The sequence below is a fragment of the Eurypyga helias genome, unplaced genomic scaffold (genome assembly GCF_000690775.1).
Source record: "Eurypyga helias isolate BGI_N326 unplaced genomic scaffold, ASM69077v1 scaffold4808, whole genome shotgun sequence".
Taxonomy (NCBI): Eukaryota; Metazoa; Chordata; class Aves; order Eurypygiformes; family Eurypygidae; genus Eurypyga; species Eurypyga helias.
In genome coordinates this window covers 7,587-33,290 of record NW_010264834.1, presented here as the reverse complement: position 1 = coordinate 33,290, position 25,704 = coordinate 7,587, and the positions used below count along the sequence as shown (strand labels likewise).

General features: G+C 37.3%; 1 protein-coding gene across 2 annotated transcripts in view; it reads right to left on the bottom strand.

Moving 5' to 3' along the window:
• Positions 1-490: 490 nt before the first annotated feature.
• The window catches only part of NUP155 (nucleoporin 155kDa), a 32,225-nt gene continuing 7,011 nt past the window's right edge, over positions 491-25,704 (bottom strand). Inside the window, exons 11-34 of one of the 2 annotated variants that reach the window (XM_010156499.1) lie at positions 24,484-24,584; positions 22,761-22,931; positions 21,580-21,690; positions 20,577-20,671; positions 19,657-19,745; positions 16,360-16,422; positions 16,109-16,259; positions 15,199-15,265; positions 14,210-14,328; positions 13,917-14,014; positions 12,169-12,302; positions 10,258-10,449; positions 9,492-9,630; positions 8,694-8,829; positions 8,113-8,266; positions 7,714-7,818; positions 7,418-7,572; positions 6,827-6,956; positions 6,447-6,560; positions 5,270-5,390; positions 4,251-4,361; positions 2,849-2,985; positions 1,943-2,043; positions 491-709 (exon numbers count right to left, since the gene is read on the bottom strand). In XM_010156499.1, the coding sequence (XP_010154801.1) occupies positions 571-709; positions 1,943-2,043; positions 2,849-2,985; positions 4,251-4,361; positions 5,270-5,390; positions 6,447-6,560; positions 6,827-6,956; positions 7,418-7,572; positions 7,714-7,818; positions 8,113-8,266; positions 8,694-8,829; positions 9,492-9,630; positions 10,258-10,449; positions 12,169-12,302; positions 13,917-14,014; positions 14,210-14,328; positions 15,199-15,265; positions 16,109-16,259; positions 16,360-16,422; positions 19,657-19,745; positions 20,577-20,671; positions 21,580-21,690; positions 22,761-22,931; positions 24,484-24,584 (2,933 nt within the window). In that variant the 3' untranslated portion in view covers positions 491-570. The remainder of the gene's footprint in view (positions 710-1,942; positions 2,044-2,848; positions 2,986-4,250; positions 4,362-5,269; positions 5,391-6,446; positions 6,561-6,826; positions 6,957-7,417; positions 7,573-7,713; positions 7,819-8,112; positions 8,267-8,693; positions 8,830-9,491; positions 9,631-10,257; positions 10,450-12,168; positions 12,303-13,916; positions 14,015-14,209; positions 14,329-15,198; positions 15,266-16,108; positions 16,260-16,359; positions 16,423-19,656; positions 19,746-20,576; positions 20,672-21,579; positions 21,691-22,760; positions 22,932-24,483; positions 24,585-25,704) is intronic. The other variant, XM_010156500.1, reaches the window with a different exon arrangement.

Below are 25,704 nucleotides of genomic sequence, written 5' to 3'. Positions count from 1 at the left end.
GAGTTAAACCACGACAGACAGTTATGAAATAACCATTACCTTTTTTATTGAAAGACTTGCTAGTAAACTCATGCAGTTATGACGGCATCACTACATGCTGGTATGACCACATTTACAACCTGACTCCTCTACCTGCGCCCTTATCACCATCTTGCCTTCCGCAGTTGTCATTTCTTTTCCCGACACTTGTAAATCAGCTATCAAGTAGATTTTACATTCTGCTTTTCTCCATCACTTTATGTTAAGAAAAAGAAAAATATTTTCCAAATATTTTTAATCCTCAAGGGAAAGATCACACAATGAATTTTATTTCAATAGCACAAAAAAAGCTTTCCAATGTTAAAAAAATTTGGTAAAATTAAAAGAAACTCAGTTTGTCAAACTTATATTGTTTAACTTGTACATACCCTTAAAATAGTATGAATATAGGCCACGTAACTGATAACCGCAGCAGGAGATAGAAATATGTAAGAATATCTTTCTGAGGATTTGTTCTTCCAGAGATTCAGTGCCAAAAACTTTTACTTCACAGTTCATTTTATCTGAGCTAATGGTTCTTGGATTAGTCAGTCACTGCAGCTGTACTAATTTAGCCTGTAGTGATTTAAAATTCTCAACAGTAGTCTGCACCATTAGCGTCGGGCTCATAGACTGAAGTTCAACCAGGTAGCAACTAACAGCGTCCAAGCAACCATTTGTGAATCGCCGCCTGTGAAGAAAACATAGAATAATTCTGAGCTACTTTTTGTTTCTGTATATTCATTCAATTCATGTGGACTACGAAGTGGGCTTTCTTTGAGTTCTAACGGAATAACTTATCAGCAAGACATCTGGCAGCGACTTTTAGTATTTAATTGTTTATTAGAAAAACTGATTTTTGATATCTAATGTTTGTGGCTAGGGCATAATGGGAAAATAAATGAACTGTTACTATTTATCTGATATTAAATATAAACAATAAAAAATTATACAGTTAAGAGCAACATGAAATATTTACTTTAACATTTAGATATTGCTTTAGATATGATACAAGCAATGTATGTTATTAATTTAGATAGCAATTCAAATATGTAATATTAGTATCAAATTACAACAATCTAGGCATTAATATCTAAGTAGACATTAAAATTAGACAACATTCACTACAGTTCTAATAAGTTACAGTATTTAAATCAGCTAACCATAAAAGCCCAGAAGAGTGAGAAAAGATGACAGGGGATAGTTAAGTGCGTATCTTCAAAAGAATCAGAAAAATTTACGGTCGCCTAGTTCTACTCATCATTTCTGAGACAAGACAGTTCTGACTGAAGCCTGTATAGGCTATTCCCAAAAGTTGCCAGTTAGAGATTCCATAATATGCAGGTGACTTGTTCAACTACATAGTTATGCCTTTAGTTACAAAGCTCTTCCAATACCTAAATTCTTTCCTGTCGCAGACAGAGCCAGAGAGTCTTGGAGAGTGATTTTAGTCTTGGAGAGTGATTCATGCCCAACCTCTAAAAAATAATTTTGGAATACCTATCCCATGTTTAGTCTTTTCTTTGCCAGAATACGTGAACTTAGTGCTCCTAGGCTTTCTTCATTATACAGTTCACTGTTTCATTGATAACACAACTGATTCTTATTTTTCCCAACTTCTCCCAGATTGCCTCAGTCTGTACTCCTTTAAATATGTTGCCAAAATTTACAAAACAATGCACTCAGTTCCCCATGAAATCTCCAGTGGAGAAAACTACCTGTATTAAAATATCTTATAGGGAGGACCCTACAAGCTTCTACCTACTGGCTTAGAATGAGGAGCCTCAGAAATCACTGCTAAGAAAGAAATACTGAACTCACCCAAAAGAAAAGAAGAAAAGCTTTGGGGATTGCTGAAGTTCACTCTTTCAGGGTATTTTAAATCTTTCACCATTTATTATTAGCATATAGTTGCCTTCCTTACCTCAGAAGTACTCTGCTTGGATCATTTACATATCCAGATAATAACACATGGATACACTCTAAAAGGTGTAAAGGCTTTTTCATTCTACTCCAATATGGGTCCTAAAAAGAGATTCCAAAATATTAGGGAGATAAATATTAAGGTGACGGAAAAGCCCCACAAACCACCAAAGTGTGTATGTACACACAAACTGCCACCTGTGGTAGTTTTTTATTCATTGTGACAAAGATGTAAAAGAATTGGGAATTCTATCTTAATCTGTATTTAAGTACTATTGTGACTTTTGGGTTCTAAAACATACATTAATTTAGCTCAGTTTTCCATTACCTAACCGACTTTAAAGTTCCATATAAAGATTATAGGAACTTCTGAATTCCTTACGCTGTAGGGATCTGGGTAAAAAGAATCAAATAAATTCTTCTTGTTCTATTTCTGTTTATGTTCTACAAAAGCAAAAGTTAAAAATATGACATCTTATTCTTTATGTCTATTGCATCACTAGGGTATGCAAGATGCGGCAATACTGCAAATTTTAATCATTAATAGGAAACAAATATAATTAATATATTCAAGGTGTGCTGTTCCTTCTGCACCATAACAGTTCTAATCTACTTAATCCTAGATCAGATTTAGGTGAAATAAAAGGATTAACAAATTCTAAGAAATTTTCCTCATACTTTAGGATTGAAGTGAATAAAATCAAAAGGGGGGGGAGGGCAGGGGGGAAAAAGCAACATAAAGAGCCTTTTGGGTTTTTTGGCAGCATTCAGCGTAAAAAAAAGGGAACAAAAGCTATGAAGCTGGTATTTTGATATATCACACCTTATATTACTTTATGTTTCCCACCAAAGACAGATCTTGATAGCAGCTGGAAACAAAATTTTCATTTTGTGGCTATTTCCTTACCCGTGCTTTAAACAACTGATCATAAACTTCAAGAAGCCTTGGTAATCGCACTCCAATTTCTTGCATGGTGAATGTTATAAAACCTACATCCCAGTTCAAAGTGCAGACCTGTTGCTCTAGAAACTGCACTAAAAAGTCTGGAGGACAAAAATAACAGGATGCTTAAATTCCAACTTGTTAATGGATTCTAGCAAAGAAAGGCATTTCAAAATTATTTACTCCAAGTTTAAATCTATGTCTTCCACACAGTTTGTACCTTTCTCCTGTGAACCACATGTAACAGTTTCCCCCAGTCTGCACTGAGGGAAGGATATGCAAAATTTAAGCACACACAAAGATGGTATTAAGTTGTCAGCAATGCATGCCAGGGATTACTCATACCGAGTACCTCACTGCAGTACTGCCATGGAACTATGCTGTTAACAAAAGTTCACTACCCTTTGGTTCAGCACAAAAGAACATACTATCATTTTATTTGCTACAGTAGTCAGCAATGCTACTGCATCTTTTATCATGCTTAAGTGTCGGTAAAAATTAACAATACATTGTTCAGCACTAAATGTTCTTTTACTAAATCACTGTAAAAGAACATTAGTAAATTCAATGCTCAAAACATGTGAGCATCTCAAAAGCAGGAAGAAGCTCCAAAAAGGATCCAGAAATCTCCTAAATTCTGTTTTCATAATGCGTCCCTGCAGACAGCAGTAGATACATCAAAAGACAGCAGATAAATGTAGTTGCCCAAAATCGTATTTTATGTGTAAATACATATTTTTACTTTGTACTTTGATACAAACAAACTTTACCACTTTCTAAAATGGGATCTGCAAAGCCATTCATTCAAAAATAACTGTAGGTGCCTTCTAAGCATCATTTACTTCCCATTCAGGATGAAAAACTGTAGAATCTGCTTATATCCCTAGATAAATTCTAGGAAAAACTGCTCCTGTTAAAACTGTAGTGGTTTTGTAATCATACAATTATACTGTCCTTTCAAAATTAAAGGCCAACAGGAATTCTTTATCTACTTTTTGTCTAACCTCCCTCTCCTCAATCCCTTGTCAGTGTCAGTGTAAAAATGACTAAATATCACAATGCTTTTGTTCCTGATTTCCTGGACAAAACTGAGAAGTGCTACCAAGCTCGCCACAAGATCAGCTTCATCACTACTGATAGCTGTTGCTTCAGCTGCAGTGAAGAATTTCACAAATAGCTACAGTAATTATGTATCACAGGCACGTAATGATGTATCACAACGTTAGCACTATTCTTTTTTTTAAATATAAAAGGAAAAAAGAGAGACATTTCTCAGGTTAGAAGTTTTTTAAAGAGGCTAAAATGAAAGCTGAGACTCATTCATATTATGTGTATGTTAGTTTACTATGCAAGCTAAACAACTTGCCTAAAGGAAAGTAACGAGGCGTGCCAGCATATATCTTTCCGAGCAATACCATCTTCAGGCTAAGCGCTTGCATTCTGTCAGCGGGGCTCAGAGACACACTATCGCTCAGCTCTGGAAGTGAAAAGGAATCATTTAGAGAGAACCTCAGAAAAAAGTTCCACATTTATACACAACTACACCAAGGTCCTTAAATTTACTACTAACACATCAAAATCTTCTATCGTCAGTGCAAAATCAGCATGTGGAAGTAAATCTCTCTCTGATGTGTGTGCACATATATTCACAGATTTTTATGTTTCCTTGAAGTTCCATGCAAATCTACTTAAAAAAAAAAAGCAAACCAAAATCCTCAAAAGCCACCAACAACGAACACACAAAAAACCCCACTATTTGAGCTTTTCCCTCAAATCAGTGTCAGTGTTGCTTGCACAATGGCAGCCTCAAACACAAAATCCAAGGAAATAAACACCAAACAGGAAGAGAGAGAGTGAATTACTAATTTATGGTAAAGGTTGAGGCAGATTATCACAGGTGAGTGGCTAGGCTTGCAAGAGCTGTGGCCACTGCTCTGCTTCTCTATAAATGAACTCTATAATGAAGATTCTATAATCTTTGTCATAATAAATTTAACATTTTTATTAAATTTCCTAATACTGAAACCTTCAGAGAAAATTTCACAGCCATTCTGAAGTCCACATATAATGGCATCTAAGAACAAGAAGGGATGAAATGACATCTTAAGTGGTATCTGGAACATGACTATTCCAGCCATACATGCAATATGCTCCCACCTATACGTAAAAATACACTTTCCTATCCTTTAGGCACAAAAGCCAAAAGTAGCAACATCAATGAATTACTAGTTAACTACACTTACCAAATATTACAGAATAGTCCAGAAAAGATGCATCTCACGTGGACAGCGTGACAGTAGCAGCATATTATCACTCTTAAAAGCTTTAATTATAACATTTTCCTACTGTTCTAGCTTGTATCTCTCCTAGTCCATTAAGACCTACCTTTTTCAATGATTTCTTGCCAGAGTGTTTGAACCAAGATAGGATCGGAATGACCAGCACAATGTATAATTGCAAGCTTACACTCTGAGAGCTTAAAGGGGTCGGCAAATTCTCCATACAACTGAAAGAAGAATGACCAGATTTTAAATTTGAAGCAGGATAAAAAGGAAATTTTTTAAATCCACTTTTCTTGAGTTTGTATGGCAGACATCAGTCTAGTAAGGGTGTGTGCTGGCTTTGGCTGTGATAGAGTTCATGTTCTTCAAGGTAGCTGGCATGTGGCTGTGCTGCGGGGTTGTGCTGGAAACAGTGCTGATAACACAGGGATGTTTTAGCTGTTGCTGAGCAGTGCTTACACAGAGGCAAGGTCTTTCCTGCTCCTCACCCAAAGCCACCAGCGAGTGGGCTGGGGTGCACAAGAGGCTGGGAGGGGACACAGCCAGGACAGCTGACCCCAACTGACCAAAGGGATATTCCACACTGTATGTCATCATGCTCAGCATATAAAGCTGGGGGAAGAAGAAGGAAGGGGGAAATGTTCAGAGTTACAGCATTCGTCTTCCCAAGTAACCGTTATGTGTGATGGAGCCCTGTGCTTTCCTGGGGATGGCTGAACACCTGCCCATGGAAAGGGGTGAATGAATTCCTTGTTTTGCATTGCTCATGTGTGCAGCTTTTGCTTTACCTACTGAACTGCCTTTATCTCAACTCACAAATTTTCTCACTAACATCCTTCTCTTTCTCTCCTGCATCCCAGGCAGGGGGAATGAATGAGCATCTGTGTGGGGCTTGCTTGCCAGCTGGGGTTAAACCATGACAAGGTTCAACTTCGGTAATGTTTGTCAAGTATTAAATGACCTTTTTTTTTGGTTGTTTTTACTCCATTTAGTTTCAATTCTTAAATGCAATCTCCAACTTTATATGAAGTTATAATTCATACTATTAATTTTCTAACAATTTTCCCAATAAATTAAGAAATCTAAGAGAATTAAGGTAAACACATCTTTGATGGAATATCAAAGTACAGAAGAAGATACTCTAGTATAACAGACATTCTGAGACAAGGAATGCCAAACTGTTTCTTACTTTTCCTAGTCACTACAGGATCATTCTTTGCAAAACACTCCCCCATCAACATGTGATAAATTCACTTCTAATCTAGAGAAATTGTAATCACCTTGGTTATATCCATCAGCTCAGCATCAAGCTGGGAGATTGCGTCTTGCACTGAAGAATGATGGGAATACTGCCGCTGTAATGTTTCTTGTATTTGAAGCTGGATCCTTGCAACCTTGTTGAAAAAGAAAAATAAAATATTTCAAGATTGGATTAATTTAATCAAAGTTTAAGAATACATCTGGAACTAATTTTAACTTATTTAAAACGTAGAAACATTACTGTCTTATACCTCAGAGTCTCCTATCAACTGTGTAATTTTGTTATGTCAGGAAGAATGCACAGAAATCTGTTTCTACAGAATCAGTAATAAAAACGTCGTGCTAATGAAACACAATGATAATGCATTCGCAGTGTAGCTTAGATTAGCTTTTTTCTTACTTCCATTTTCTCTTCTAGTTCATGTAGGAATTCACCATCTGCAGCTATAGAGGATATGGCAGTGGAACTTCTGGCACTCAAAATGGCACGTGCAATGTATTCAAGACGCTGCTGAAGAGAAATTTCTGTGCTGCAAAATAAATAAGCAAAATGAAATGAGTACTTAATACAATTATTTGAGGCTTAGTTATATTCTAACTAGACTCTGGGAATTAGTGTGTGATTTCTTCTAATCTTACTCAATCATGCAGGACATTATCCAACCATGTAAATCCGACTTTGTTGCAGGCTTAGCTTTAGTGTACTTCACAATCCGCTGCTCCACAGTTACACTATCACATTATAAAATTCTCTGTAAGAAAATGACCACTTAACATACGTACTTAGAAAAGGAAATATATTCCAAGCTAATGTATAATACATTAACAGTCTGAGTTAAAAGCTAATATAGTCCATGCGCCTAAAATTTTTTTAGCAAACCTCCTTGTCCTTTTCTTAAAATACCTACACATAAGGCTTTGATTTGGGTTTGTTTGGGTTTTTTTTACCCAGTTACCTCAATATAAGCAACAGACCACACAGAATCCATACCTATGCAGGTCAGCCAACCTAGCCAAGACTCTGGCTGCGTTACTAAAATTTCTGTTCTTTTCAAAGTATCTCCACAGTAGATCCATATAACGGACTTTGTTTTGGTCAATCTTGGTCATCCGCACAAGGTAAGGTTCCAAAAATGGGGCAGTAACCTGCAACAGTCATAAAGATAAATCATAAAGATTTATATTCTTGCTCTCTCTTCTTTTTAAAACATCAGCATTATTGCAATTAACTCTTCCAGCTCGGTGTAAAACTCCAACAAATTATTTGTTGTATAGAGATGAGTTCACCTGCAACAGTTTGTCAGCCAAGTCAACTTGTATCAACCAGTTGTAAAGTGCAATACTGAAGAGTTCATCTGTTGAACGCTGAGCCAGCTTTAGCATTTGTTCAAACTAGGGGGAAGAAAAGGGCAAAGCTGTTACTGCAGCAGTTACATTCCAGGTACATTCTATGAAGCACTGAACACCTAAGCAACAGTACTTAGGTTCACATTATTTGCATGTCATCACTTTTATGAACACTCTGTGCATAAAGAAGACAATTCAAGACAGATCTTTACTTTTATCTACTTGGCTAAACTATTCCACAATTAAAAAAAACCCAAACCTAAAAATCTACATAAATTCTATCTAAAAATCACACAATTTTCTGGAATGAAGTCATGATTTTTTTGGTGAGCTTCTTACATGGTGCCCTGCTTCTACATTGCTTAGCATGTTAGGGTCAGATGAGAGCACTGGAGGACCTGGCTTTTTGGGTACACTGGGAGACTGAGGAGCAGCTTTACTTTGATTCATTAATTCTTGAAGGGTGTCAGTGATACACCTGTAGCTGTTCAGTCTGCAAATGGAGCAAAGGAAAGTAAAAGCCTTACAGTTTTCATTGCAACAATCAAAGTAACACTCTTCTCAAATGTTATTGTATTCCTTTGTAAACACCATCACTAAAAATTTAAAAATGTCACAGATAATTGCTAAATAGTTGCCACAACCTAAACTGTTCTCAAGAAAGAATCATCTTTCTGTCAAGTGTTTCTCCCATGTTCAGATCAGTGTTTTCTGCATCTATCTCTGTTCCAGATTGAGTTGGTGGCATATTAATGATAATCAAGGACAGGAAGCTAGGGAACAACATCTATTCTAACATGCCCTTATTATAACATGCTTGTTTGTCATCACTTTCTATACCTTCCCTAAAAGAGTTACTTTTCCAATCACTCAAAATAAAGCACCCCATATAATGGTAATAAGTTATCCTGAAAACTTGCCTTTCTTGAAAAGCTTGGAGTCCAACAACATCTTCTTCTGGTTCTCCATTTTTATAGAAGTGAAGGCCAAGACCCTGGGGATCTTTCTTCTCAGCGGCTGTAAGCGAGAGTTCTACTACTCCCTCATAGAAACGCACTAGGAAAAAACCCAACAGATACCACTGTTCATTACTGTATTAAATTTATGACAAAATGGTAAGTGACATCAAACACTACCCATTTTGGCAAGCAAGAAAAAGCAAACCTTATTCACTCCAGTCTGTATCTGATCAAAGTTTAAGCCTGTACCTAACCTGTGGGATTATATGCAAGTCTGAAGTTACATCCTTGGACAGAGGCTGAAATCTTGACTGTTACAAGTTATATCTACCTTTAAATTACGTACTAGCTTCTACTGCACACAACGGGTTTCAGAACCACCTTTCCAACAGTGTATTTGGTATAAAACCTTACCTGCAAAAGTACAGTAATTTACCCTCTGCTTACATACAGGCCAATAATTTCCCTAGAAATATTTTTACAACATATGTGAAACAAATGGACACTGAAATGTGAAATAAGTGGTTGGAAAATTTTTATACCAAAGTGGGCTTTGTGATTAGTTGGTGAAATCTAGACAGGCTTCAAAAAAGAACAGACTGATGTATATTAATCGTAAGAGTGATTAAGACACTGTTTATGGCAAAACACTATAAAATGAGTTGAAAGTTAGTAAACAAAACAAACAAAAAAAGAAGGTATCATGAAAGGATATTAAAAAAACTATTTACCAGAACACAGTCAGTGATTGCTTCTTACCTTGCCTATATTGTGCACAAACATTAGCAAGGTCTACTTGATTGCTGATCTTCTGGTACTCTTTCAGGGACTCTCTTAGCATCTTCTCTTTTTCCAGTTTGCTTTGAGCCTGTCGAGACCGCTGAAGCAGTTCATTTGCCTAAAGACAAATGGTGGGACAATGGAAAGTATTCACCTTAATGTATCATAAACAGATCATGGATATTGTTTTAAGTGAATGCGTTAATATTCCAAACTTCAAAGCTAAACCAGTAGAAACACCATCTTTGCAAAAGCACTCCCTCACCACTTGATAACACTGTTTCCAGCAGAAGAGACTGTGCAACAGCAGTAGCGAGAAGGGCTTAATACTTAAACAACCAACCCCATTCTCCCCTCACCAGTTACTTTTTGCAAGTGTATTTTAAACAACCAAATTATCTTTCCCATTATCTTTCCCATGGAACTAGGCACCAAATAGAAAACAAAAGACTATGCTGAGGAAAGACTGGAGCAAGAACACATTCTATCAGTATCAAGAAGACAGTCTTAATAGACATCACATTGGAGGTACAGACCCTATGAACCCTAAAATAACTACAAATGCTTCAAACCAGAGCTCACATAATTTTCAGCATTAACTACAACACACAAATATGCACATGACCTGCCTTCATTAGCTTCTGAAACTACTTGAGCATCAAGATTTATAAACTGCCCAACTTAACTCATTTGAACATGTTTTAAAGTTGTGGTGTGGTTTTATAAGATCTGGCAGTACGCTTACTTTAGAACACACAGCATCGTCAGTGCTATAAAGAAGAGGACAGATATCTTGCAAATGGGCAATGATGCCATCCACAGCTGCGTTATCTCTGATGTAACAGTTTATGAGAGAAGCAATGAGTGCTCCAGTCAACTCTCTGTCTCTAATAACCAAGTCTTTGAAAGCAGTTATCTTTAAATGTTCTTGAAGTTCCTGAAAATAGACAGAACACTTTTACTTCCTTCTGTTTAGAAACATCATAATATTACAGCAGCAAAATTGACTGTTCCCAGTAAATATAAACATACAGTAATCCCAACGACTCAAGAGCACAGCATAGAAATAAACTATTTGAAATACACACTATATAGCAACATAGAAACAACTAGAGACCTATCAGTGAAGGCACTAGATGCTTGGATGCCAAAGGACATTGAGAATTCCTCTTAGCAGACTTCCTGTGCCATGTCCACTATGTGTCATTTTTGTTTCAGATCTCTGCAAGCAAGAGCAGAATTAGCAGTTCTCCTGACTTGACACCCCATAAAATGACTATGTCACAGATTTAATTATGGACGCCTGAGCACTGCCATAGGCTAAAAAAGTAACAGAATCATAAAAAGAATTCATTGAAAAAGTTTGAGGTCTACACTTTTTAAGCCTTTTTATATTAAATTATATTGTAAGTTATTGATTTTTTAAAAATTAGGAATATTTCCTTACACAGAGTTGCCAATAGTGTCTATGGATGATCACTAACAGCATGAAAATACCATTACAAAAACTCTAGAACTACTGAAGACAGAGAACAAGGTTCTATTTGTTAAATGGTTAACTCCTTGCCCAACACAAGAGAAAAGCTGCCTGTGTTAGAAACCGTGCTGATTTCCCAAAGAAACAGTGCTCCAGCTTCTGTGTGTAAGTTTAAAAATTGTTCTTTTTATGAACACAGAATACAGCCTCTCAAGTAATCTATTTTCTTATCAAGCGCTAGGACAAAATACCTAGTTTTCAAATTATTAGGTTTTTCAAAGGCTGAATGCAAATTCATTATTAGCAAAGGGTACACAGCACTACCATCCACCGTTCTGTGTTCCCTTTATTACAGACAAGGAGAGGCTGAAGAACTGGGATTGTTTAGCCTGGAGAAAAGGCAGCTAGGGGGCAGTAGAATCTCATTAATATTTGCGGGAAGGTGTACAGAAAGCAGAGACAGACTTTTCTTAGTGGTGATGAGTGACAGGACACAATGCAATGGCCAAAAGCTGAAGCAAAAGATATTACAGCTGAACATAAGAAAAATCTTTCTTACTGTAAAGGAGTACACTGGAATGTGTTGCCCAGACAGGTTGTGGACTCTCCATCTATAGAGATACTAAAAACCTCACAGGACAAGGTCCTGGCCAACCTGCTCTAGTTGACCTTGCTTTGAGCAGAATGGTGAAGACAATCTCCAGAGGTGCCTTCCAACCTCAGCTGTTCTGTGATACATTACGGACCCCTACTTCCACAAAAGTGCAAGTGTCTGAGACTTTCTTGCTCTCTACTGTTAAACCTTTAGCAAAACGAAGGCAAAGAGTGAATTCCTCTCAGCTGGACAACATTGGTCTAGTCATTTTGCAGATCGTGCTTAAGGTGAAAATACAGTAATTTACAAAACCAGACTCATTATTATAATAGTTGTCAACAAAAGTAAAGTATAATCTATTGTTAGTGACGCTTCCAATTTGCTAAGATTGGGTAATGAGGTAAATACTACACATCAGTCTCTTAAAAATAAACACTTGCAACCTGAATAATAATGAATTTTAAACCACATACAGAATTTATGTTTCTCAGTGAATTAAGTAATACTCCTTTGGGAATATTTATGTAGCAAAAAAAATTCAGATGTTAAATACAAACAAATTAAAATTATGATTAAGATCGTACCTTCTGCAGCTCACCTACAACAACACTGAATTGGTGCTCACACAGCAACTTCCACAAAGCCAATGCCTGGCAGGTTTTGCGAACAAGCTGCTGGATGCCTTGAAGTGAGCTCTTCTCAGTTAGCTGTGCCTCAGCTGGAGTAGCAAAGAGATTGTCAGTAAGTAATGGTTCTGTATGTTTCAAATTAGCATGTAAATTTTTGAGCGTTTACAACAATTCCTTTAAATTTCTCATTTCCTCTTCCATTCTTGATTAATGCTATCTCTCTTTGGAGGAAAATACCATGTTAACATTTCCCCAAAGCAAATACCATCTGTTAACATTTATTTCAAACTGCAACAGAGGAGGAGTACTTCCTGAAAAAGAAGCATGGTTTCATGTGATTGCATGAAGATTCATGAGTTCAAATGGGCTGTGTAACAGACCTCTTACTGCTAAACAAAGTTTTGTAGACATTTCAGCGGCTGTAACTTCGGCAACTTGCATTACAGTATTTCTTATTAATACGACAACATACTCACTTGTCTCACAAACAAACCGCTTAATAATTGCTATCCTGAAAATATAAATGGGTGTGCAGCTAAGTACTATAATGAGGAGATTAAACAGTCTTATGAAATACGGAGAATGTTAGGAAATTAAAAAAAAACAGGAGACAGGTAAGTATGCAACAAAACGACTAGTTTTGTATTTCAAGATTGTCTGAATGGGGAGTATAGGATAAAGACAACTCATATCTAAACAGAATTTAAATTTAACTACTTGTATGACAGCTAAGTTTAAAAGTGCTTTAAGGTTCAGCCACTTTTCGTTCTAGTTTAAGAAATTGACAAATACAACTAAGTGTTTTGCAGTAGCTCATGACCACTAGACGTTATTGTGAGCTATTCTCCTTTATGGAATGTTTTAATTAGTTGCAATATTAAAGCTTTCAATATCAAACGGAAAGGTAACATCTGCAGCACATGACAAATGAAGTCTCTTCACACAGTCAAACTACAGGCTGGAGTGTTTCTCTATCTAGATCTGAGTTTTCATTCTGGATATATACTTAGTCAGCCTGGAGAAGAGAAGGCTCCAGGGAGACCTTATAGCACCTTCCAGTACCTGAAGGGGCTACAAGGAAGCTGTGAGGGGACTTTTTTGCAAGGGCCTGTAGTGACAGGACAAGGGGTAATGGGTTTAAAATCAATGTGGGGAGATTTAGATTGGACATAAGGAAAAAGTTCTTCCGGGAGAGGGTGGTGAGGCACTGGGATAGGTTGCCCAGAGAAGCTGTGGATGCCCCATCCCCGGAAGTGTTCAAGGCCAGGCTGGATGAGGCTTTGAGCAACCTGGTCTAGTGGAAGGTGTCCCTGCCCATGGCAGGGGGGTTGGAACTAGATGGATCTTTAGGTCCCTTCCAGCCCAAACCGTTCTATTATTCTATGATTCATCTCTAGTAGAGCCTCATGTAAATGTTTTGGGTGGGTTCTTTTCCCCCCCCACAAAAACACCACTGCTGAATTACTGCTTCTGATGGAACAGCCTGATATGGCATGGAAGCAAAAGCAAGGTGCCTGCAAAGTTAGTTTCCACACTACAGTGCTTTTTCTGAAGTGCTTATTAAAGAGTATGGCATATTGGTTAATGTCAAATTTGTATGGAAAATAGGCATTTTTATTCAGAGGTTTTAACAAGAAAAGTGAGAAAAGACACATCCAAAGGCACCATTCCCTGACACTTGCTGTTCAGAAGTAGTTACATACCATGATATTTCCTCTGGAGTTCTTGCTGGACTTGCTGAGAGCTTCCTCCATCAGGCCGCATAAAACCCAGGAGCCTCTGTTGCAGATTCGCTGGTGTGCTGAAACTGCAATTCCAAAATAAAGAAAGATACTAATATGATTACACATACTGAATCTTTTAAAGGTGGAATCTAACATTTCATATTTGGCATCTGAATACTTGAAGCTGGAGACCACACACATGTTCAATTCAACAGATACACATGGTATAGGGCAAATAGGACCACTAGTAAATTTAACACAATGAATAATACCTTGGGTTTCCTAGGGCTCCAACTGTAGCAAACTCTGAATTTCTATCCAGAAATTCTTGTAGGCCTTTTAATTTGTGTAGTACACATTCTAGCACGTGGGATGGAACACTGCTTTCCACCTGCAGAAGAAATCACACTTCTTTAGAGAAAATTTAGTTTCCAAAGTTTTTTCCAAAAATTTTAACCTAAAGCCACTAAAAAGACAAGCATAAAGAAGGTACAACACATAAATAGCACGCTAGTCACTAGAACACAGCATTATACCAGTCACTGAGGAGGGGGCACACGTGCAAAGAGGCAGTATTCCCCTGAAGATATACAATGTCCAAGATGCCACTTTCTTTGCCACTCTGATAATGAAATCAGCTGTATTTTACCATTTCAAAGTCTGAACGAAACCAATGATTGACAGAGAGTATATATGCCAAGGTCTTCCAGAGTCCTTAAAACTCTTCCAGTTAAAAAGTCCTTCCAGTTACCTTAAAATTGGAGGAGGAAACCTCATGTAGCAGTTAATTTGCATTGCTGAAATTACTCAGTTCAGGATTCTATTAAGATCCAGTCAGAAAAGATTTTGTTATTCTGATTATGGACCAAAAGTGAAACACCAAGATGTTAGTCAGGAAGATGTTAGAAATTTTTTTTACATTCTTACAAAAATGCTCACCCACTGAAGCATTTTATTTTTAGGCTTTATCTGGAGAGGGTATGCAGAAATAAAGGAAGTGTAATCGCTAAACACAGAGAAAACTGGCCATTGCCAGTTAATAAGACATCAAATTACAGTTAGGTTTCTTAAAAAATAATATTCAAAATAGCAGTTTAAGAAAGATTTAAACCCCACAACTAATTACGCCACAGCACCCAAGAAAACATTCAAATTACAATGATGGTTTTTTCTTATCAGTTTGTAATAGGGAACAGAAGTACAACAGGGCTTAAGACATATATAAGGAATTTAAAAAAATATGAAATAATCTTTTACATACTGCAACAACTTCTCGATTGCCACTTTTGAAAACTCTCTCCACAACTATAGAGGCATCCCAAATATTCCTGCAACACAAAACAGTACTGTGTTAAAAACCAAGTAATTTAAACAAGTATTTTTAAGAATTCCTCTGTGTATAATTTTTTAAGAAAGAAATTGTAATGCTTTGTACTTCAAGGTCTAAAATAAAGATTTAATTTGGATGAAAATTAAACATTAAAAAAAAGTTACCATTATACATTTCTGAATGGTACAGGTAAATAACGAGTTAAAAAACTTCAATCAAATGAAGTTTGGCACTCCCAAATAGTTTGAATATACAATATTATTCTCTGGAAATACAGTGTAGACAAACAAGTGTCATAACTGAAATTTCTTTCCCAACCAGCATGCAAAGGGATGATCAACATCGGAGGAGCACTGATCTCACATAAGAGTGTTCAGTAACACAGGACTCAACATCCAAGGAACAGAATTCTCTTTAGTCTTGCTTCATTGCTCCGATTTCAGGATTCTGTTTAAAGCTTCTTCACAGAAAAGGCTTCAAACCAGGACTTAAATCCTGTAAGTGCTTCTACATTTCTGTTTCACCCTTTAGCATGAGTTTGAAACGTATAGCTCATAGGTTTGCAAAACAAAACCACAGTGTTCAGAGCTATGCATATACACTTGATTGCAGGATCAATGCCTAAGGAACTTTTCTGTCCTACTCATTCATTGAACATATTACTATTGAGCTGTAAAGGGAATGTATTATATCAACAGTTATTTCATAAACTCAACATAAAAATACACTTTACTAATTTCAAATTTAAATACTATTAAGATAGAATTCACTGCCTACGAACATTAGGGGAAAGAAAAACTACGAAACAGTGACAGAATGTCTTTTTTCACAAACACCTCACCCTATAATTCGAGCAAAGTATATGCAGATGCCATTGTGTCTTCCAGAAAATACTATCTCAGGACCCATCATTCCACTAATGGATGTACTGGGGTGAGACATTGAATTCCCAGAAGGAAAGATGGGAGTTGACATACTAGCAGGTTGTAAACCTAGGATAAAAGTAGATAAATATTACTCATTTGAATGGAAGTGGAAAAGCCTAGTTGAAAAAAAAATTCTCCCTTTCTCCAGCAAAGAAAAAGGTGTTACCTTGCATAGGTGGTGTCAAAAAGCTAAGATTAGGATATGGACTATCAACAGTCAAGGGGGTACCTAAAAGGTAAAAGAAATAAAGGTAAGTTTGTTAAAAACAAACAAATAAAAGAACCAAGCTAAAATATACCCCAAAAAATCCCTGTGCAGTAGCATCGAAGTTGTGACATCAAATACTTTAAAGCTAGAACAATTTCAACAGCTTTTATTTACAGTTAAATACCCAGTTCTCTTACTTCTTATCAACCCAACACTCCGTAAGTGAAACAAATGGATACGCTTCTTTCAAGCTCGGTTATTAAGCATTTTTTCACAGCATTCATGTGTAATTTATTGCACACCATCAGAACCCTGCAATGAATATAATACTGTCTACATATTCTGCCTTGTTCTTCAACTTCCGACTGCACCATTCCTGATACAGGCACCTGTTCACAAAACACTCGCTTTCAGTCTTTTAGATCTTTTCAAAGAATATCAATTTTACCTTCAAAGCACTCAGCTCAAAGAAACTGGTGTTACTACTCCTAATTTTTACATAGGACCATTGGACAAACACCAGGGCAACACTGTTCACTCAGTTTGAGACTGTCTGTGGCCTCACATTCAGCTATGATACTCAACCTTTCTGCAAATTAGGTCTGAATAGCTAAGTTAAGAACCCAAAACATGAGGAACACGTGTAGCCATGTACAAAAATGTCCATGTACCATCAGCAGACAGGATGACTTATCACAGAAGGGGAAAGAAAACTGGTACTCTGAAAATTTGGCTTTTATCAAAGAATCAGTTCTTATTCACTATGGTTGTTTCAACTTAGCAACACAAAACAGCCCAAAGGATAACAAACTCCTCCACTAAACAGTTCCAGTGCATTCTCTGAGCACATTTTCTTGTGTGCCAAGCAAAGCACACTTGCAGAAAAGCAGCATGTGAATGCATGACTAAACTTTCAACAGTAAGAAAAAGAGGGAACTAAGTTAAAGATGACTGTCCTTTAAAAACTACGTTATTGTAACGTAGTTTCACATTCAGAATTTCAAGGTGTTTTAATCAACTTCCACCAGCACTGTCTGACCCACCACACTGGACATTCACACTATCAGATTCTTAATTTCACATGACGGTTCTGTACTCTTTGAACAAATGGAGTAAGCAGTAGCAGAAGAATGGTGCAGTCTTCTACTTGGACCTGCCACTGAAGCCCAATGGAAACATGCTTTGATACTGGGTGCCAAAGAGGCATATACGACCTCACATGATGAAAACACCAAAACATCGAAACTTGGGAAAAACACATTTACTTCTAATAGGAGTCACATTATTGATTACAGAGCGTTCCATCACCTCCTCCATGCCTTACTTTCATTCTCAGTCTGCTCCTAGCACCTGTTCTCCTCATATCTACTGTCCTCTCTAACTCAGATGTGATTTTAGATTCTTATGCCTTGCCTCAGCTCCTGCCCAGGTTGCTACTGTTCCACACCATCAGGCTTAGAAACTGATGCCACTGATGCATTAAAAATAGTCACTCTTCTTAGTGTTTTAATACTAGTTAAGGATTCTGAAACAGAGGGTCAACTCTTTTTCCAAAACTTCATCCCAGTTCAGCACACCCTTCTGCAACACTTGGGAATCTGGATATATGTCAAAAATGGTACTGAAATGGAATTTCTTTTCCTGCTAGGCAACCAATTTTTTCCCAAATCTGATGTGTAAAATTGGATGCCATGTGTCAGAGAAGGGTAAAGGATCTTGGAAATTAACAAGTACCTGATTAAAAAAATTTAATTCAGTAATTCAGAGTTTCAAATTCATCATTGCGAATTTCTTTAAAAAAAAAAAATTAAATTCTGGAACTGAGTAACACATGTTAAGGGACAACTTCCTGAGGCAAGTGTAAAAGTTTGAGTGAGCCTGAGTAATAGAGAAATGCCTCCACTCCAAAAAGCATCAAGTCCTGAAGAGGAAGAATAGGCACTATTCATATTTGTAGGTAGCACTGATGATCTAAGCATAAACCAAATGTTGAACCTAGTGTAGGTAGCACAGGGAGGCTGCATTGCTACTCCAGTAATCATGCTGGGAGGGAGGTCTGCAGGACCATTATATGCTATTATTACCTTGCAGTATAGAACGTATACACTTCCACTATCACATAGTTTTGCCTCCATTTTTCATGGGAGCTGACACTAGATTAATGGGTAAGACCTGTAAGAAACATGCCATGCATCTGATATATTGACCACTTTCTGCTGATGAAGCTGCAAACAAGAGTCAGACAGATACTGCAGCTGCATTTTGCATCAAAACTAAGAGCTTTTTGTGGTTTTCTTCTGTGTGTGTGTGTGTGATGGTTGGAGGGAAGTTTAGGGGGGTTTGTTTGTTTCCGGCCTTTGTATTAAACAAAGTTTCTGGAGCGTGTCCAGAGAAGGGAACTGAGCTGGGGAAGAGTCTGGAGCACAAGTCCTATGAGGAGTGGCTGAGGGAGCCGGGGGTGTTCAGCCTGGAAAAGAGGAGGCTCAGGGGGGACCTTATTGCTCTCTACAACTACCTGAAAGGAGGCTGCAGAGAGGTGGGGGTTGGTCTCTTCTCCCAAGTGACAAGTAGGAAATGTCCCAACAGGGCAAGAGGAAACGGCCTCAAGTTGTGACAGACAGAGGAGGTTTAGATTGGATACTAGGAAAAAATTCTTCCTTGAAAGGTTTATCTGGCATTAGAACTGTGCTGCTCAGGGAAGTGGTGGAGTCACCAGCCCTTGAGGTATTCAGGAGTCATGTGGACAAGGTGCTTAGGGACATGGTTTAGTGCTGGTATTACCGGTGTTGGGTTAAGGGTTGTACTTCATGATCTTAAGGGTCTTTTCCAATCTAAATGATTCTATGATTTTTTCTTTTCCTCTCATAAGAATTATCTGCAGAGGTATCACAATGACACTGTAAGAAGATACTCTGCTATAGCCACACAACCACCAACTTATCTTTGTAACGTTTGAACTCTAGCACTGACAAATTGCTCTCTGGCTGCTAAAGTGCCTCTGGCAGCAATAAATGCATACCTTCTTCACATAACAGATCATATGCAACATCCAGACATAGTCTGACATCACATCAACCTCTCACTAAATCAAAAAATCACTCAAGAAAAATGGAGAAAACTCTGTAATTAATTAGCCAGTGAGAGGAAAAATCAAGGACTGTCACACAAAAAGAACACATGTAATTGCGAGAAGAAAAAATACAAAATAACTAAGGAGGAAAACCTGCCTAAACCCATGAAATGCTTGCTACTTACTGGTAGGAACCCGAGAATCCAAAGTAGGTCCAACGTTGCTTGAAGGAGGCAGAGCTGATGGAAATCTCATTTGTGCTTCTCCACCATACCTGGAATTTACATACAAAGACAAAAATTCCTCACACTATTTAATTTTCATGTCTTTCAGAATTAAGAGCAATTTTGGGGTTCTTTTAACTTTTCACAAATATTTGTGACCATATGATACTTTTGGTAGAATAAAAGAAAACTAACCGAATACATTATATGAAAAGCATTAACATATGTAATTGCAAAGATATTCAATGAACAACTAAGCTTTTTATTTTGGCAGATGCTTTAAGTTCTGTCGTGACATATCAGGCTTTAAAGAAAAATTTATGAATTCTCAAAATCAGGCTTATGCTTTAGTATCTTTCCTGAAATAAATTTCCTTGGCACAATGGTGAACACCATAAATAACGACAATATATTAAGAAAAAAAACAACCAAACCCAATCCAATGAGAAAACAAACCCCAAACCCCTGACTAAAAATTAAAAAATACTTTCTTCCAGCTGTCTGAGTTGGTCTCATTAAAGATATTACTACACACTTTGCTTCAATGAACTGGGATCCTGTGAAATATGGACAAATGCACTTCAAACAGATTAAACTACATTTTCAATAGCCTCCTCTCTATGTGGAATACAAGCATCTAAGAAGAGTACTAACCAGAAACCTCCACGACAAGAATATTCCTTTGTTGTTGCACCCTACATCAGAAAGCATATTCCACCAGGTTTAGCAGTCTAAACTGCAGTTTAGCAGTTCACATAGCAGTCTATGTGAATTTTTAAACAAGGCTCACTCAGGCAGCAGATTAGAGACTGTATGATTATTTAGTGGCTGTAATGATCCTGAGCATAATATTCAGAATAATGTACCAAATTGAAACTTACCTGAAGAATGCTCGAGTAGCCCAGACAGATACTTCTCTATCGCATGCAGCATTAGAACATGCCAAGATAAGGCAAGTGGCACAGGCCTGATCCTCCTACAACATATTATACTATTAGTGAATCAGCTTATGCTAAGTTGATGAGAAACATAGAGAAGTTATATTGCCCAATAACTAAGCAGTGAATACTTTTTGCACCTTTTATTCAGAAGGCAAGGAAATTAACTCTTCCCAGTTACAGACTGGAAGTGAATCATAGGGAGGCATCCCACTGTAGCAGGTAAGTTTTTGTTGTACACAGTTTCTGTAAACTCAGTATCATTATTTATAGGAAAGAGCCTCTGTGTCTGTCTCTAATTATGACCAACATTCATGTAATTGCTACAGAAATGTAAATTAAGATTGTGTTCGAAGAAAAAAAAAAAATCTATACAAATAATTGTTTTCATATTCTAACGGCATGTTGAAATATCAAATGTCCTCTTCTCCTACCAAAGCACAAGAGAATAGATTACAGTGAGCATTCACTACAGATAATAATCAGTACTAGTCAAAATAAAATCGTAATCCATGACAGCTTCCCTCCTGCTTGTTGGTTATTCACCTCAAACAAAAAACAGTAAGACCAATTATACACATTTCTACTGGCCTTCAAAACGTAAAAAACTCCTGTAGTGGTAGGAATTTAACTTTTTTAGAAACTCTCCCTCCCCTGCTCCCAGATTCACTCCTTTCCTACACGAAGAACTACATTACACTTTTGCGTATGAGAGAGACAGCAATTTCAGGGAAAGTGAATTTTTTAACTATCGTAAAATGAGAAGTTCTTTCTCATAATACAAGCTTGTTTTATGTAGACAATACTGGATGAAAAGATAATTAACCTATAAATGAAATGTTAACTGGAAGTTTATAGCAACAACAAAAAGATGTTGAAGAAAGTAATTAGATGTACATAAATATTATAAATCTTCAATTCTTCAAAACAGATAAAAAGTTCTTACCTGACGCAATTTGAAAAACGTTTCAATCTCTTCTCCATCTCCACCTATATTGCTAACAAGCAGGTGCCGCAGCTGATCTACAGGTCTGAGCTTATGAAACATAAAGCTCCCCTACAAGTAATCCAAAGTAAATTAGAATAAAGCTGTCTTTACTGTGGCCATCCCAACAGCCTCTCCCACAATGATGATCTTGAGCATTCTGAACTTTCATTCATTGCGCTCTCGGACCCAAGCGTAACATGAAAGGTTAACTAAAGTTCAGTTGCCATTTACATGCAGAAAACTCTCTGGCGAGTCTAAGACAGACAGGAAAAGACAGGAAGAGTTCTGCAACTACTATAAACTCTCCATAAACTTAGTTAATTTTGCTGTTCTTAGCCTAACTTGAAGGACACAATACAAATGCATAGCAAGTATATATGAGGAAGGAAAGGCTTTATCTATCTTCCAATCTCTCAAAATGGCCTGGAAAAAAAATCCATGACGAATTCAGGATCAAGGGCATGGTAAGACTCTACAATCAGTCACCTTGCCTGCATCCAACTGACTACAGGAGAGCGTCTGATTAGCACCTTTCACAAAATAGCTGCTATTGAACAAATGCAGATTGAGTCTAGAAGGTTGCAAGACAATGATTAAAGGTCTTCTTTTTTTTTTTTTAATTGCTATTTGTTAATCTACTAAGTGCCCTAAACCTCTGCTAAACATAATCTGAAAAGAGAAGCAGGGAAGTTAATTTCTTTCTTCTTTTTGTGGATTTTGTTTTTCAAAACCTTTTAAAAAAATTTGGAACTTCTTATGACAAAGAAGAAATTATTTATTCAAATTCCAGTTGTCAACAATATTTACTGAATATGTATTTTCTGGGCAGCAAGTTTCTGCTTAATTTCATACAATCATGAGTATAACCAAGGTTAAAATACCTTCTCAGATGATCTGTATGTTCAAGTGTCTCTAGTGACCAACAAAAAACATTACAACAGAGCACAAAAGAAGCTGGCCCAATAGCTTTGAGTAAATTTAAAATGGGTACAGATAGTATCAGCAATCTTTTTCGGAATTCCTTTCTATGTTCATAATATAATACTAAAAACATATCCAAAATGAGTGAACATTTACAGGCTTAGATCAGTCTTCCAACTTTAGACTTACTCTTCTGATTTCCTAAAAGTAATACTCACCTGGGCTGAAAGCAGAACAAACTTCTTAGGTGGCAGCATGTGTTGCTGCACAACAACAGGTGAATCAGTTATTGGAATATTGTCTTTATTTAGTGGTGTTATAATCTTCTGAACTTTAAATTCATCAATAGCAGAAAGAGCCCACAAATGTTCATCAACACGGGTGGTCATCTGAACAAGATATGATAGAAAGTTTGGTGACAAGCATGGACTTCGTACATCCATAGTGTTCTTTTACTGTTTATGATTTAAAATTACACAGAATAAAATCTACTATTGACCCAAGAAAACCCAAAGAAAATAAGCAAGTTCTTGTATTGTCTATGAGATAGTTACCACCAAATTTGCCCAGAGAAGCTGTGGATGCCCCATCCCCGGAAGTCTTCAAGGCCAGGCTGGATGAGGCTTTGAGCAACCTGGTCTAGTGGCAGGGGGGTGGGACTAGATGGGCTGTAAGGTCTCTTTCAACCCAAACCATTCTATGATTCTATGAAATTTACAGCTCTCTATATACTGCTGCCTTTGGGAGGCAGGGATTAATATATTGCTTCTTTTGGGTTTGTATTTAAATATAAAACAACTTGTAAACTGGGATTCCTTAATGCTGCTATGATATAAACAGCAACATTTTGCTAACCATATTAGAACTAGGTACCAAAGGTTCCATGAATTTAAATTATTTCTTAAAGAATCAAAAAATGCTGCTAATGAGTCATAAATGTTTACAAGGATTTCACAGTTGGCAGCAGTACTTCAAATATAACTCAAGAAGAGACACATGGTAGTGAAGACATTCCAGAAAACTATGTATGGTAATGAGGAAGAACTGCTACTCAGGAACAGGCTGCAGTTTTGTTCGGGAAACCCAGCTGTGTGTTATCATCAAATGCCTTGGGAAAAAAGAGAGGTCATCACTTGGGATATTTATGCCTAAGTTTTTGCAGGAAAGGGATGAGGAGTAACTACAAAGTTCCTTTCTAAGTTACTGAAATAGCAGATAATCAAAACCTGACTTTGAAACTTTTGAATTATGAAGTCTCTCCATTCACTCCAACTCTACCAGTGCTCCATCAATAATGTTATTTCTGACATGTCACTCCTCTGTTTCAGCAGAAGACTTCAGATTTCCTTCAGAGCTGAAATACGTTAAATGTACTAGCCCCTCCAAATTCCTCTGACAAACCCACTTATCTAAGAACTAGGAAAAAGAAAATCGGAAAAAAAGGTGAAATAATAAAGAGATTAGTCATGTCTCAAACTTAATGAGGACATGGCATATCAGTTTAAATAAAGAAACACAAAGTCTCTAGCACCTACATTTTAAACAATCTTGGCCGAATTTTACCCTCATCCACAAACACCACTACGGACTGTGGGCCATGTCTCCCTGGGCTTGTGCAAAATATGCAGCATGATACAGAAAACAGTATTGCCAAACATGCTAATTAGAAGTCTAGGCAATTGCTTTTGACACATTGCTTTGCATCAACTTGGCTGAATTAGCAATTCCAAGATATCAGTTCTCATTCGCTGTCAAAACTGCCTGCTGATTTTTTTTCTTTGAACTGTATTTATTAGTAGCTTTGTAAACGTTTTCAAACTCACGGAAGTTTTCTGTGAGCCATCCATTTCTTGCAGATAGTATTATTCATGTATCTGTTACCAGAAAGGATAAAATAATATCTAGATTCCATCAGAATTGTTTAGAAGTTTACTTCAGTACCTGTGTTTCCATCATTGGTTTCTGGAAAGGGAAAGAATCACGATTGATACACCACAGGATGTCATTATCCTCATTTTCTGAAGCTGCCATCAGCAGGACCCCTAGCAAGAACAGAGACATTAAGTTTGCAAAGGTTGATTTTTAGTAAATAATTAGGTACTGACCATACAATCCAAACAACAAAATCTCCTGAGTTTGTAAGTCATAGGGAACTTCAGAAGGTCGCTTTAAACACCATTTGCCATCTACTCTAAAAGGTTGTGCTGGTCTTAGTCAGGACAGAGTGGATGTTTTTCACAGTAGCTGATATGAGGCTGTGGTTGGGATTGGCCTTGAAAAGAGTACTGGTAACACCGGTGTTTTTAGCTGTTGCTAAGGAGTGTGTGTACCGATAAAAGGATTTTTCAGCTTCTGATGTTGCACCTGTGTTCCCAGCTTTCTTATACAAGCAGTGTGGAGACACACACACAGAGCCAGGACAGCTGACCCAAACTGACTAACAGGGTACTTCATTCCATAGCACGACATACTCAGTATCTAACTTCCCTTTGTGCCACGGAAAGTTTAGACTGGATGTTAGGAAGAAGTTCTTTACTGAAAGGGTCATTAGACATTGGAATGGGTTGCCCACGGCAGTGGTGAAGTCCCCATACCTGGAAGTTTTTAAAAGTCGTGTAGATGTAATGCTTAGGAACATGGTTTAGTGAGGGACTTGTCAGTGTTAGGTTAGTGATTGTACCAGATGATCTTACAGGTCTTTCCCAGTCTAGGCAATTCTATGATTCTAAGTTGTAGATAGGCTGGGGAGCCATGTTTGTTAATTAGGTAGTTAGCTGGTGGGTCATTTGGCTTTCTTGTTCATGCACTTGCTTATGGGGCTCGCTCAGACTCTGGTGTCGTCTCTCTCACTCAGACTCTACTGCGATGGCTCTCAGGCTTTCTGGCTCTGACTCTTACTACTCAGGACCTGGCTGGGTTTTGGTTGGCAGGTGGTGAGCAATTGTATCATATGTTTTATTTTCCATTATTTTCATTACACATTATTATTAGTAGTAGTAGTAATGTTAATATTATTAGTAGCACTATTTTAGTAATTTATATTCAATTATTAAATTGTTCTTATCTCAACCCATGAGCTTCCTTTTCTTTTCCTCTGATTCTCCTCCTTCACTGGAAGAGGGGGGAGGTAAGTATGCAGCTGTGTGGTACTTAATTCCTAGA